Genomic DNA, 15,445 nt, shown 5'->3' with positions numbered 1-15,445 from the left:
TGTTGCAACACCGACCTTTCCGCGCTGCTGTATGTGCTAACTGCTAATTAGCTGCTGCCACTAGTATAGCAGCTGACTGTACCCAACTACATGCTCGAAGTACTGGGGGAGGTTTGTTTACATCACAAGCTGCTGTGGAATTGGCCGGAAGCTTAGCCAGAGCGGGACAACGGAGCTGGGCTGGCACTGGGACTGAACACAGCCTCCAACACCATCGGAGGACACAGGTGGAGGATAGGGAGGAGGAAAGGCATGAAGGAAGAGGAGCGAGTTTGTGGCGAGTAAATTTGAAAGTAACTGTTATACCTCATTTATCATATTGAGTTCTGTGTTTTGAACAATGAGACTTGTGTACTGTTATACTTTGTTGAAACAATGAACTAAATGTTAAGTCTCCTTGCGTGTTGTTCTGACACATTCAGGTTTATTACCGCTTTTTTCGTTATCCCTTAACAGGCAGCTGTTAAAATATACTGTTTATATTTAAATAACAAAATTTATTAATAAATGTTTGACCATCAGTTGACTAATGACAATTTTACACTTGGTCCACACTGCTGACCTGAGCAGCATGTGTCAGCTGTGGGGCTGTTGTGGAGCTGCTGCTGCCAGCCCTTTCTGTCCATACTTTTGTATAGTTTGTTTTTGATAAATAACATATAACAAAAGCCTTCTTAACATATGAATGGATTCTGTCCAAAGGCCTTTTAACCTGAAACAAGTACAAGAGGTATTGAGTTTAAAAAATACATTTATATTTTTTTCCATGTCTGACATATTCTACACATATAGGCATTGAAACTGTAGTGAAAGGTGTATATGTTGCTGGTATATTGTCAGTATGACTATGACTTTCACTGTCTATTTTTGCTAGGAACCACGTGTGGCTTGCAAAAATAGCAAGAATAAAAAGAATAGCAAGATGTCAACTCTCTAGTGAAGCTTTGCTGAAGCTGAGATGCGCGACTCATGCAGGCAGTGTGACTGCTCTATACTGAAATAAAAAGCAAGACATTCCACCACGCACATGCAGGTTGGCAGTGTGAACGAGCTGTTAGAACTTCTGGAATTAAAAAATGGCTTTATCCTTACTCTCCTTCTCATCAGTCTGTGAGTCCAACTGATCCAAAATATAATTTTAAGCTCTACCAGGTCCCTGTTCTCTGACCACTGTCTACAGTCTACAGACCAGACTGTCAGTTGCTGATGACTTCTTAGAGCTTTGACAGTGTTCACATAGCATGATTATGTTTTTTTCAGACCTTTAGTTTCATTTGATGTTATATGACCTTTGTCCTGTGGTACTGCTGACTTACAGTAGTTCCTCCTTCAGCCGAGCCAGTTTGTCGTACAGCCGATCATTCTTCACTTGGATGGGATTGTTGGGGACGAACCAGGCTGCTATAAACTTACACACCACCACAACATGCTGCAGAAACAAGCATAAGATATGCCCAGAAACAATTTAACTGGCTTCTTCGGTTCAAATGGATAACACTGATGAAGTAGGCAAAATCTAAAGTACAAACCTCAAATAGGATGACGAAGGCAAAGCGCACAGCCAAGACCAACCAGAACTGAGAAGTCAGAGTGTAGTCCTCGTCACTCCTATAATCTCTGTAGCTGCATGCACGCACGCACGCACGCACGCACACACACACACACGCACACACACACACACACACACACACACACACACAGACAAACAGACAGATTTGTTGTTCTGTTTATCAGATCTTCTGCTCTTCTGTTAAGTTTAGATCTAGCAGTAAGGTTGTCTCACCTGCACTGTGTCACATTAAAAGTGTTGTTTACGATCAACTGAACTGGAAGAAAATCTTTTTTAACTGCTGGGTGTGTCACAAAGGCAGTGGACAGAGTGTCATTTATGTAGCCCTGCATGCAGCTGCAACAAGAGCACAAAACACATACGATGAGACAGAACACAGTCTGGTGACATATTATCAGGTGTTTCTACCAGCCGAAACATAACTGACTGTGTGCGAGTGCTTCCATTAGCACAGGGGCCAAAACGGTAACGATAGACGAGGCGTGGAATGAAGTCTGATGACACTCCAATGACCAGACCATTAGCAATCACTGCCAACACACCAATGGCCTCCAACACCTTTGTCCACACACCTGCAGGCAGGAGAATGTACTGTTACACACATACACATGTCCACTATAAGGTGTAAAATGATTAAGCCAACTAACCTGTACCTGCTACACCTGCATGTATTCACAAGCTGTAGCAAAAGGCACATAAGCACAACACGTGACTTGAAAAAGATAACCAGACCTGCGTACAGGTACATGTTGTGAGTGGAGTGCATACAGTGAACTGTATGAGGAGTAGAACGATTCAGCCAACTAGCGCTCGGTACCTTCACAGCATACCTGCTACGCATACCTACTCAGAGGTAGAGCGGATTCTCCCTCAATCGGAAGGTAGGTTGTTTGTTCGGCTCCTCCCCGCTGCATATTGATAAGATACTGAACCCCCAAATTGCTCCCGATGCTGTGTCATCTGTGTGGGAATGTGAATGAAGTTAGTTTCTGTGTGAATGTGTTTGAAAGGGCGAATGTGTCATGTAGTGTAAAAGCACTTTGAGCGGTCGGACACATTGATATGAGATCAAACCTTCAACCTTCTGATGAGTGGACGACTCACTCTACCTCCCAAGCCACAGCTGTGACCCATGTGACCCTTGCTGATTTTGAGTGATTATTGCACTTGATCTGATTAATGAATGTAAATTAAATAATACTTTGTTTGTGATGACAACTGTGTCGTGCTCCAGTCTCTATATTTTTTGTGTTCCATGACTTTTTCTCTCATCCTGACCTGCTGGAACAGCACCCTCTATGTTTAGGTTAGGTGTTTGCTGCAGCCCCATGTGCACTCCACTTACAATGCATACCTGTGCACACACCTAGATACCTAGTTATCTTTTTATTTTATCTCGCCAAATTATATATGTGCACATATACACGCAGGTAGATGTAGCAGGTACGTGAAGGCACTAAGCGTTAGTTGGCTAAATCGTTCTACACCTCAAATGCTACACCTGATTTAGTGCAACGTATGCCACACCTACCTGTACGATGTGTAATCTCATATGCACACAAACTCTACATCAACAAACTACACCTTACACTTTGATGGTAGGTGCGTCGCTGTCATTTATGATCACGCTTGCTTCTCTGTCTCTCTCCTCTGCAGGACAGAAGACAGGGCAGCTCCACACACACAGACACACGGAAAGATCAGACAGACACACAGCACAACAGAGTGACAGGACGGAGACAGCGGAGAGGCTGTGGTGCAGTTTAATTAAAAGTACAAAGTAGAAAAGCGATATTTCCTTGTGCTTTGTCCACAGTTGTTATAACTGCAGTCATAATGAGTTAGGAACAAGCTAAAAGGAAAGCTGTCTATATTTAGTATTACATTAGCCATCAGTTTGCCATTAATCTGAGAGGACAGGAAGAAGGACTGATACTGACAACTGTGTCTGTGTGTTTGATGTCAGGAATATTATTTATTTTACTGACATTTTAGATTTTGTTTCCAGTGAGATATAATTCAGTTTATATAGTGACTTTGGTTTCGTAAACTTTTCTGTTGCTGTTCTAAGCAATATTCAGTTATATGTTTTACAGTATCTGCTGTCCACAATTGCTTTATTGTGTATCAAAAGCTTCTCCTTCAATTCATGAAATCCCTGTAGCATCTGAAGGGAGCAGGACATATTGATATCCACAGCCTCTGAGAAGTGGTGAGCAAGAGCTGTTTACTGTGTTGACCCTTATTAAATCACCTGAAAACATATAGCAGGCTGGGAGAAATCCGGTAAACCTAGCCTCTTCCAAATTTTATTTTAGCAAGAGTAGCTTCTCATGTTTTAGCCTTGAAACACATTGCATTTCAATTCAATTCAATTTTATTTGTATAGCATCAATTCACAACAAAAATTATCTCAGGACACACAAATAGAGCAGGTCTAGACCATACTTCTTATAACATTAATTAACCACAAATTAACATTTACAGAGACCCAACAGTTCCCACCATGAGCAAGCACTTGGCGACGGCGGCAAGGAAAAACCTCCTTTTAAGAGGCAGGAACCTCCGGACAGCCCCCGGCTCTAGGTTTTTAAACACTGTTGTATAACATGTCATGGAAGAAAGTAGAGATTAGTACTAGTGTAACATAATATGACACTGTGGGTTGGTTTTCCTCCTGTCCTCCCCAATTTTTTGAGACACCAGCCACCACTTTTTTTACTAAAGCTTTTTTGGGATCCGTTGCACACCTAAGACACAGAGCTCACCAATGTCGTTGGTCTTCCTAGGAACCAGCCGCCGTTCCAGGCGGACCATCTTGATGGCGTCCAGGCGGATCTCAAAGACGTTGTTGATGAGAGCCAGCAGTGGGGCGAGAGGGAACGCTGCTACAAATATGGTGGTGAAACTGAACTGGACCACTGGATGGGACAGACAATAAGTTGGCAACATCGAAATTAGTATCATTTTTATGAGAAATGTAGAATGGTAAAACGCTTTTACATTGCATGCCACATTCACACACATTCATACAGTGATAGCAATGAGTTAAGTTCTGTTTGTGAAAATTGCCGTCCCTGTATGGCAACATTCACACTGATGCACAGCATCTGGAGCCATTTGGGGTTCACTATCTTGCTCAAGGACACGTCGATATGCAGTGGGAGGAGCTGGGGATTGAACTGCCTTCTGATTAGTGGATGACTTGTTTTACCTCCTGAGCCACAGCAGCCCCTAATCTATCTATATGATGCTGTGTAAGATGCTGTGTTACATAACAGTATTATGCTGGAACAAAGTATTTAATGTTTCAGGATTAGTAATAAACAGCAGTCAGTAAGTATTGTTTGTGTTTTTTAAATATCAAACATTGTGACTTAAGTGCAGATTTGACAAATATTAGACATAATACAGTTTCAGATTACATACATAATATCATATAGTATAACTAGTATAACAATACTAGTGATAGGAAATAATGTCAATGACTCATCTGGTTTATACATATACAAGTAAAAAACAATGTTGCAGTTGAAAAAAATGTCACAGTAACATTGCACATATGTACTATATATACTACTACTACTATATAGTATATGAAGACCTGTGCACAAAGAGTTGCCACAAGTTGTAGTGTGATCCTCTGCCAATAAGCAGGAGGAAAAATGCAAACACAACTATCTAGAGTGTTGAAGTAAGTGATTTTCCTGTTGGTTAGAGGTATTGCAGCCTGTGGTGAACTCTGCATTAACTGAACAAAGTAATAGAAGTAATCCTGGGTGCCTCATTAGAGTTAAAAGCGGGGGTTGAAATGTAGAGCCTACAGTCATTAATAAAACTGATGTTTTCACTAAAATCAGTGCACACCGGGTTGGTGTGTCAGCAATCAGAGATGCTCACAAGTAATTTTTTCTCAAGTCTCTTATGGTTGTAATGAGAGTTCTTTTTATATATATCTTTTTTTTTTTTTGGTGGGGCTTTTATTGCCTTTAATTGATAGATTAATTAATGAAACCCTGGGCCACTACAGCAAGGACTCAGCCTTTGTACATGTGGCGCCAGCCCTATAGTTAGTCAAAGTGAAATATTACTCACATTATTAGGTATGCAAAAATAACTATAACCTATTTTTGCAATAACAGAGTACAACTATATTATATAATTAGACTGGGCCTCCAAGTAATGACAGTTTCTAACCTACTCTAAATGAACACATCCTTCTAGCCTCTCAAACCCAGTGGAATAGTAACCTTATAAACGTGAAAAGTGATGTGGTCAACAATAAACCTAACCTGCCTGTAGCCAACAGTAATCATTAATATGGTCTTTCTCTCAGCCCGCTAAGATGGTCTGACAGCCTGTTTGGGTTTTTATAAAGCATATAGCTCAGTTTAAATAAAAACTACAAGCTTTTCAGCCCATGGTTTTTCCTAAATAGCCTATGTGTTTCTGAGCATTTGCACATCTATTTCTAACTACATCTGACACTGACATATATGTACAGTCAATGATTTTGACAGAGAATCGTTCATAAATTCATAAACTATTTAGCACTCTGCTTTTCTCTATCAGTGATATGCACAAGTGCTATGTTTTAGAATGGAGAAAAGACAAAGTATTCACTGTTGCCACACACACACACACACACAAAAAGTAATTTTTAGCAAGTCTAAGTCTCAAGTCTTTATGGTTGAAATGAGCTTCTATCATCTGCTATCATCTGCGACTGAAACATGTAAGTTAACAATCCACCTTCAAACTAGTGAGTTGTGTTTTTTAGGTGTGAGGGTCAGGGGAATACTGTTGACCTACCCATTTCCAGGAACTCATTGAACAGACTGAAGGCGTCAGTGTTGGCCAGGTGGTAGTTACGCAGCCAGTCCCGAAGTTTGCAGATGTCACAAGGTTCAACGCGTCCTTGTTCATCACGACAGGCCTTCCTGTAACAGTGACCACACTTCCTCTGCAGCTTCTTTGCAGTGTTTCTGCTCAGACAGCTCTTCAGCCAGCTAGAACACACATCATCCTTACATGAATGGAAAGTCTGACTGACATTTTTACACTGTTTGCTGATGAGGTCAACATGAGACATGGCAATATGTGAACTGGACATTAACCCATCACCATCTGCTGTCTCACAGAAGATGATTAATGAAAACACAGCACACTCACGGCACAGTGAACTCAAAGATGTTGTTAAGAGTCTGTTTGAGGAGCATGATAACTGCCATCTGGATGAAGAGGTCTGTCAAACAACCACTAGGATGGCACTATAAGACACACAGAACATCTAAGGGTTAGTACTGTGGAGCAGACATGCTATATGAATGACTAAAAATTCAGTGAATCTCCTCACCTCCTCTAGTCTCCATCCAGCAATACGCACATAGTTTCCTGGATGGCCATTTATCCTGTGACAAGAAAAGCTTCACGTCAGCCTTTTAACCTTCTGAATTTAGGGCATTACTGTATACTGTTCAAAGTGAGTGAGTTTCAGAGATGGAGGAAAAAGCAACTATAGGAAGACTGAAAAGGTGGAGCTACTTTAAACTTATGAGCTGCAGCTATCTCAGCTACTGACATCATGACCCTCGAAAGTCTGTGTTGGCAATGAGGATGGTTGGTGTTCAAACGCAGTCAAGGTGGATAGACACTGTTTTCTCAAATGTTCAACTTTTTATGTGAAGATTAAACCATATTATCATCACTATCCTGTTGTTGCAAATTAAAAAAATGCACTGCTGAATTCCTTGGGTGTATATATATATATATGTTAGGGCTGACCCAGACTAAAGATTTTCCTATTTGACTAGTAGTCGTTATTTAAACCCAATAGTCGACTAGTTGTTAGTGGAAACAAACCTTGCCCTGTCCTTTTAGCTCCCAGTCCAGGTAGATACAGTGCACAAAAAGAAAAATTTAGTCAGCTTTCAAACGGAGTATGATGTTATTTTTTATTCCATCTATCCGACTAATGAAAAGGGGGTTGAAACTGCAGGCACAAGCGACCTAAATCTTTTTTTTTTTTTACTTGTATGTGACTCAGATCAGTATATATATATATATATATATATATATATATATATATATATATAGGGCCACTTTCATATGTCGTCCATCAGATACAGGTCAGATTTTTTCTAATGTCACCTCTGTGTGACATGTCATATCACAATTCATGTGCCTTATATGTCTCTAGAGCTACGTTCGTCAGGCAGGTCACTTCAGGACTGTGACCTGTTCACACTGGAATCTGATTAACAAATATTGTGAACAGCTGTTATTCTACCATAAATGTAATTATCTTTTTCTACTTGTGTTGTATGAAGGGACTGCAAACACTCATTTTGTTGTACAACCTTGTGTTGTATAGCTATAAATAAATGTCCTTGATCCATGAACATGCATTGTAGTGTAGCTACTCAGCTGTTAGTTTAAGAGGTTTTTCCTCTATGTCAGTATGATGATAGAAGGTGCCAGTAGGGCTGCACAATCAAAATCAATCAAATATAAGTCGCAATCACAATTTTGGCTTCCCACCATTCATAAAACTTGGCTGTTTATCAAATCAAGTACTTCCTAAACTAACAGCCAGCCACCACTCCACTTTTGGGGAGCTGTCCTATTGCTGCACACACATTCTGCAGCTGCAGTCTTGATAAATCCAGAAAGAATGCTGTATTAAGCAGATCATGTTAGTGGAGTGGAGAAAAGCGGTAAACGACTTACTGTAGCTCAAAGTGGTCCTTGTTGGTCATGGTGTTATGGCTGATTGGTGTATATGAGAAGCGCATTTCTCCACGCCAGTCAACAATGAATTCTGCTTCTCTGCTAATTTCTAATCACATGTACAGCTGATTTTTAATAACCTCATGAAATATGTGTTCATGGATAAGCAGGTTTTAACAATGAAGTTAAAAAAGATCTTCAGTGAGGGGTTTTCTCTAATCTGTGCGTCCCAGGCATGAGATATACCGGTGTCAATGCACCTGCATAATTGCAACTGGGGGTGATCTCAAGATTGATGAAAATAATAATGATTATGATTTTGGCCATAATCGTGTAGCCCTGGGTAATAGTCTCTATAGCCAGATAATGTGGAAAAGCAGGTGTAATATTCAAAACAGGATCCTTATATCCATGTAGTGTGGGCCTTCCTGGATGATAATACTGTGAAGTTATCATCCAGTTTATTGCTATTAGACCATAGTTAACTGGATCATTCACCAATGCAGCTTCATGAGACAATATTGTGCATTGTTTGGTATCAGGTTTGTCCTGAATTTGTAAGAACACATGAGAATGCACAAGCAAGTCTCATCTGAAACTACAACAATATCAATGAATTTTAAAATGAGGGGACCCTTAAAATCCAAGGTTTCTGTTTGTCCATCCTGAAGAGGGATCCCTTCCCTGTTACTCTTCCTAGTTTTTGGTGAGTTTTTCTGTATCTGTATTGAGGGTCTAAGGGTGTATACTATTTTATATGCGGTGCCATGTGATTTGTGGTATTTGGCTATATAAGTAAAATTGACTTGACATTCTAGCAAAAGTAAAAAGACAGACAAACAGTTACAGACTAGCAGAAGGAGTACCTGCCCAGGAAGAAGGCCACATAGAAGAGTGAAGAGAAGAGTGTGAAGAACTGGAAGGTGAACATCTTGACTGTGAAGCTCCTCTCTGTGGCAGCGAATGAGTTTGTCTTCTCTGAATTCAAAATAAAATGATATAATTTTATTTATATATTTTAAATGAAATAATTCGAATTCATCATTTGACATTTTAATACTTATAGTACTCGTGCTACAACAAACTGAATAATGTATCCTACTTTTTTCTCACCTATGTCACACAGCTTGAGGGAGACCCATCTGTTTACCTATGGGTGGTGTAGAAGGAGAGAGAGACACAGAAAGATAGGCAAGATTACATTGTTGACAAGTACACCTTTATAAGAGCAGGAAGTCACCCCACACTGGACAGAACTCCTCTTTCAAAATAAATTGACTGTACTTGTATAGTGCCTTTCTAGTCTTCCAACCACACGCTTTTAGACTACATGCCACATTCACCCTTCCACACAGTGACAGATAACCCAACACAACACAGAAACTAACATTCAATTAGGGTTCAGTATCTTGCTCAAGGACACTTAGACATGAAGCGGGAGAAGCACCAAGCTTCTGATTGGTGGACAACCCACTACCTCCTGAGCCACAGTGTATCCATTTTGCACTTGCTGTAGTATTGATCAATGTATGCATCCAAGTCTGCTCACTTCTACACATGCTACACATCTTTTTTGTGTTGTCCAAAGATTGAGATGTGGATTACTGCAATGTTTAATAAAGAAAAAGAGTTTTGTTATTGACTTCAGTGACTAGGCACCACCTTGATTTTTTTAAAAAGTATTTTTGGGGGCTTTTATTGCCTTTATGATAGTGACAGCTGGAGAGAGACAGGAAAGGGGGGCAGAGAGAGGGGATGACATGCAGCAAAGGGCCGCAGGTCGGATTCAAACCCTGGGCCGCTGCAGTAAGGACTCAGCCTTGGTACATGGGAGGCCAGCTCTACCAAATGAGCTAACTGGGCGCCCCCACCATGATGAATCCTACCTCCTTGCGTAACATCTTACGATACTCAGTGCCGCATGCCTCAAGGTACTGTCTACCCACAGAGTTTCAATAGTATTTAAGTCAGTGAGGGCCATTCCAAAAACCGTCAGTTTGTGTCTCTTTAGGTAGTCCATGGTGGATTTTGAGGCATGTTTAGGATCAATATACTGTTGTAGAAGCTTTTTCTCTTTTCAACTTTTTTTTTTTTTTAAAGATAAGATTTAACTTTATTAATCTCCTATTGGAGAAATTCTTTTTTTCAATCTTTTTTATTTTATACACACACAGGGTGAAATGCACAATCACGCATCATGCATCAATCACATGCATTGTAGACATGCAAACATGGAGATGGTGGAGTGATGGGCTGTTTTGGGGTTAGGTGCCTTGCTCAAGGGCACAAGTGCACAGGAGTTGAAACTGGCACTGTCCACACGCCATACTACGGTCTGTGGGACTTTAACCGGCGACCCTCTGGTTCCCAAGCTAGGGTCCCTACACATTGAGCTACTGGTTAGTGGAAAGCCCTCTGCTGGCCTGAGCACTCACCTCTACAATCATGAAGTGCTTTGAATGGTTAGTCAAAACATTTCTTATCTCCTCCTTCCTGGACTCACTGGACCCACTTCACTTTGCACCACATTGATCATGAGACGACACCATCGTCCTATTCCTCCACACTGCCCTCTCCCACCTGGACTAAAGAAGCATGCTGCTTTTGTGTGTAGCCAGTTGCATTGATTATGATGGAAGCGTATTGTTGCAGCATCTGCTCTGCAATCATTATGTGTTCAAAGTAGCCAGCCCCTAAGATTCTCATTTTAACTTGTGTGATTTTCCTTTTACACATTTTGTATTGCATTGTTGAAGGGAACCTGAGAATAAGAATTGCATGGCCATTGATGCTTCACAGTAATTTGTGTGCATATAACAGAAGAAGAACAAACTTGATGTTGAGGCCATAGAACTACCTGTTACTCTGAGTTCTTACAGTTTAGTCATTTGCTGTCACTACACCTGCACCAGAACCTCCTCTATATAATGAGTAATGAAACTTTTGATAGGTACTGACCACTGCAGACAGAGAACACCCCAAAGAGTTGTAGTTTTGGAGATGCTCTGACCCAGTCATCTACCCATCACAACTAGCCCCTGTCAAAGTCACTCAAATCCTTATGATTACCCATTTTTCCTGCTTCTAACACATCAACTTTGAGGACAAAATGTTCACTTGCTGTCTAATATATCCCACCCACTGACAGGTGCCATATAACCAGATAATCAGTGTTATTCACGTAGGTATTACTAGTCAGTGGTAATGTTATGGCTAATTTGTATATACGCATATAAATAACAGTATATATTGTTCTATTTAATTTTTATTTATCTATTTTTTTTAAATAATTATTTTTAGTTAGTCTATGAAATTGATTATCTGATTTCACTTGGTAACAAACTGCTACAAATAAGCAACACCACTGAAGAAGGTAATTTAGACTGTTTATCTTGTGTGAGCACAAGGTCCGCATTAAGGCTAAACACCATGGAATCATGCATGATCACTCCCAAGATGAAATAATGGGTGTTTTTCCTATTCTTCCCATTCTGTGAGGATGTAGTATGAGGATCAGGATACAGGTATACATACCCGGGTCATGATCTGAATGGTGAGGTAGTGTAGCACAGCTCCCAGCATCACAGCCACAGTGTTGGCATGATCCTTGAAAAACTCCCAGCTGCCCTCAGACATCAAAGGGGCAGCCACCACCCGAAACACCACCAGGGCATGAGCAAGACCGATGATCAGCATCAACTGGAACACAAACAAACATACTAACATGTTAGGCCTTCTTTTTAATTGTTTAATTTAACCTTTATTTAGACAGGTAATCCCATTGAGACACAGGGTCTCATTATGCAGAGATACCTGTGTGCTGCCCCACTTTGACTTGCACCTTTTCGCCTGAGGGTGGCAGTATTACGACAAGAGTAGAGCGAGTTAAACAATGTCAACAGAGTCGTCAATCTGCAGCCGAAACTTTAATTCAATTCAATTCAATTCAATTTTATTTGTATAGCGCCAATTCATAACAGAAGTTATCTCAGGACACTTTTCAAATAGAGCAGGTCTAGACCGAACTCTTTAACATTAATTACAGAGACCCAACAGTACCACCATGAGCAAGCACTTGGCGACAAGGGCAAGGAAAAACTGCCTGTTAAAAGGCAGAAACCTAGGACAGATCCTCCGGCGCTAGGTGGGTGGTCGTCTGTCTCGACCAGTTGGGGTGAGAGAGAGAGAGAGAGAGAGAGAGAGAGAGAGAGAGAGAGCGACAGACAGACAGACAGGTGCACAGCAACAACAGTATTGGCAATGGCAGTCAAGCAGGACCATGGCAGGAGGCTCCACCAGGATCCATGAGAACCTGCGAGACGAGAAAGCACAAGAACTCCGGGGAAGAAGTGGAGTTAGTAACATGCATTAAAGGGACATGAATGAGTGCAGAAAGAGAGAGGAAGAGAGTAGCTCAGTGCACCATGGGAAATCCCCCGATAGTCTAGGCCTATAGCAGCATAACTAAGGGATGGTTCAGGACTCACCTGATCCAGCCCTAACTATAAGCTTTATCAAAGAGGAATGTCTTAAGCCTACTCTTGAATGTGGTGAGGGTGTCTGCCTCCCGAACCACAACTGGAAGCTGGTTCCACAGGAGAGGAGCTTGGTAACTGAAGGCTCTGGCTCCTGTTCTACTTTTAGAGACTATAGGAACCACAAGTAGCCCAGCATTCAGAGAACGTAGTGTTCTAGTGGGGTAATAGGGTACTATGAGCTCTTTAAGATATGAAGGGGCCTGACCATGAAGAGCTTTATAGGTGAGGAGGAGGATTTTAAATTCAATTCTACATTTTACTTTAACATTGCCAATCGTTTCAAGAGTAAAGAGAACATATGCCTTTGAGTATTGTATATGTATAGTGGTGTATGTTGCTGTTACTGCTGTTTCTGTAAGTTGACAGTTCTTTTATATTTTCGTCGCTATGACGATGCTAATTTGTTAGCTTGTATATGGGGTTTTACATTAAATATTAGCATTAAGCTAGCGGACCTTATTATTTGTTAGTATAATGGCAGTGTCGAGTGCTGTTTCAAACTGTGTTGAACACCTTTGGTATTTAGAGATACATATAATGTGATAGTATAATATTTTAATTTTCCTTTGTTGTATGTATTTCAGTTTTACAGTCAACTTCAATTGGGAGTCATAAATAAACCCTTGAAGAAAGGAAACTTTGCCTCTTCTTGGAGAACTGTTCGCTATCTGCCAAACTAAACACATCCTACGTTCAGGGAGGGCAGAATAACCTGGTCAAAAAACAGCAACAATATACCACAAAGTTTCAGAGACAGAAACAGCATTTAGTACAGAGACAAAATAGTGCAAAATTTTAAGTTACATTTTAAATCATACATACTGCAAAACCCCATTACATAATAATAATAAAAAATCCTAGGTTTTTATTTTTTTTACGCAATAAAGTATAAAATTACAAACCCTCTGTAATCTTTTTGGTCTTGTCGCTGTCTGGACATTAAGATTTCTATTCTGAACAAGATGGGCTTAATACATTTTGATGTCCCTATTAGCACCAACCACACAGTGATCACTTAGATCATGAGCAAATACCCTTGTTGCAGAATATATATGTGGCATATTAGAAATTAAAAGATCAAAATTAGATAATTTTTCTAAATATCTAGTGTTAAGATGTATGGGGCTGTCAATGATTTGTGAAAGGTTAAGAGTCATCATTAAGCTTTAAAATCATGCATTTGCATCATGCTTAACAGACGATTTAGAACGCAAGACCTGTACAGCAAGACTAGATTTAACATCGATCACCACACCACCCCTTTTCCTGGCGCAACTGAACAGTAAGTAATAAAGCCATCAATTGCTAAATCTTTATCCAGTGTAGACTGGAGAGCCGGGTCTCAGCAACAACAATTAAATCAGCACCAGTTGAGTGTCAGATCTTAAGGTTCTGACGCAATTAAATTTTTTCACAGGTAACATTTCTGTGATAGTCAGTAGTCAGTGAACTATGCAAATGTCCTCCCAGGGATATACATTTCCTGAGGAACATTCTTGCCCTGAATCAGATAGTGCTTCAGAATATGCTACATACCACACCCACCAAATTCCATAAACAACATACTGACTTTTAGGTCTCAGATGACAAACTGTGTGTTTGTGTGTCTCTTACCATAAGTGTTACCAGAATGAGGACCAGAGTGCTGCGCAGGTAGGAGTGTCTGAACTGTTTCGGTGTACAGTTTGGATCATTGACTATGTCCAGAATCAGTTCTTCCTGTCAACAAACACATGCACAGGCTGACAGACAACTCACACATTAAAGGTATATTACAAAGACTTTGTATCAGGAATCAAGTGTCTTATGTCTAGGAATCAAGTGTTATATCAACAGTTGTGGCAAGCAGAGGACTGTCTTGAGAAATGGACTTTCTATGAAAAATTGGGTTTGCATTTGGTTTGACTGCCAATATTGGCTGTAATTTGGTTACTGTAATTTGGTACTGTTGGGTCTCTGTAAATAATGTTATAAAGAGTTCGGTCTAGACCTGCTCTATTTGAAAAGTGTCCTGAGATAACTTCTGTTATGAATTGGCGCTATACAAATAAAATTGAATTGAATTGAATTGAATTATTAAAATCTATATATTCAAATAATTAAATAAATATCATAAAAGTGCTACAACTATTGGCTTTATTTAACAACTACTAGTTGACTAGGGAAATCTTATTGTCTTATTATCTAATTGTAGGGATTCCATTAGTGGGGTGCAACACAACACTACAGACAACTACAGTTAGATGCTTTCTTTAGTCAAAGATACAGTATGATCTGTGAGTTTAGGCAGAAAGCAGTACCTCTTCCTCACACCAGTCATAGACCTTCCACTGAGAAACATGTCTGGCTCTGTGTCTCTTCCACAGCTCCAGGAAGAGAGTGGCTGCAAAAAACATGGACAGGCAGTTCAAGAGGTATTCCACATCACAACAAATCACATTAAGATTAGATTAGATTAGATTAGACATCACAATACATCTGATTAGATCAGGTCAGACACTAACCCCAGATTGCCATGAACATAGCAAAAGCCACAGTGCCCTCATTGTCAAACAGATGGCTGACCTGTGTGGATACAAAAATATCATTAATCCCATTAAGAAGGAAG

The 15,445-nt window shown here is 40.2% G+C and overlaps 1 protein-coding gene across 3 annotated transcripts in view; it reads right to left on the bottom strand.

Annotated features, from left to right (window-relative positions):
* Window positions 1–15,445, bottom strand: part of ano9b (anoctamin 9b) — a 48,396-nt gene that overhangs the window by 2,079 nt on the left and 30,872 nt on the right. The window contains exons 10-23 of one of the 3 annotated variants that reach the window (XM_051379996.1): window positions 15,342–15,402; window positions 15,138–15,220; window positions 14,452–14,556; window positions 11,834–11,998; window positions 9,413–9,449; window positions 9,166–9,277; window positions 6,927–6,981; window positions 6,743–6,840; window positions 6,383–6,579; window positions 4,339–4,491; window positions 1,998–2,142; window positions 1,784–1,906; window positions 1,530–1,623; window positions 1,317–1,429 (exon numbers count right to left, since the gene is read on the bottom strand). In XM_051379996.1, coding sequence (XP_051235956.1) covers window positions 1,317–1,429; window positions 1,530–1,623; window positions 1,784–1,906; window positions 1,998–2,142; window positions 4,339–4,491; window positions 6,383–6,579; window positions 6,743–6,840; window positions 6,927–6,981; window positions 9,166–9,277; window positions 9,413–9,449; window positions 11,834–11,998; window positions 14,452–14,556; window positions 15,138–15,220; window positions 15,342–15,402 — 1,541 coding nt within the window. The remainder of the gene's footprint in view (window positions 1–1,316; window positions 1,430–1,529; window positions 1,624–1,783; window positions 1,907–1,997; window positions 2,143–4,338; window positions 4,492–6,382; window positions 6,580–6,742; window positions 6,841–6,926; window positions 6,982–9,165; window positions 9,278–9,412; window positions 9,450–11,833; window positions 11,999–14,451; window positions 14,557–15,137; window positions 15,221–15,341; window positions 15,403–15,445) is intronic. The other 2 variants (XM_051379998.1, XM_051379997.1) reach the window with 2 other exon arrangements.

The sequence above is a fragment of the Dicentrarchus labrax genome, unplaced genomic scaffold, assembly GCF_905237075.1.
Source record: "Dicentrarchus labrax unplaced genomic scaffold, dlabrax2021, whole genome shotgun sequence".
NCBI classification, from domain to species: Eukaryota; Metazoa; Chordata; class Actinopteri; family Moronidae; genus Dicentrarchus; species Dicentrarchus labrax.
The sequence above is the reverse complement of the archived record's forward strand: the minus strand, read 5'-3'. Positions and strand labels throughout refer to the sequence as shown.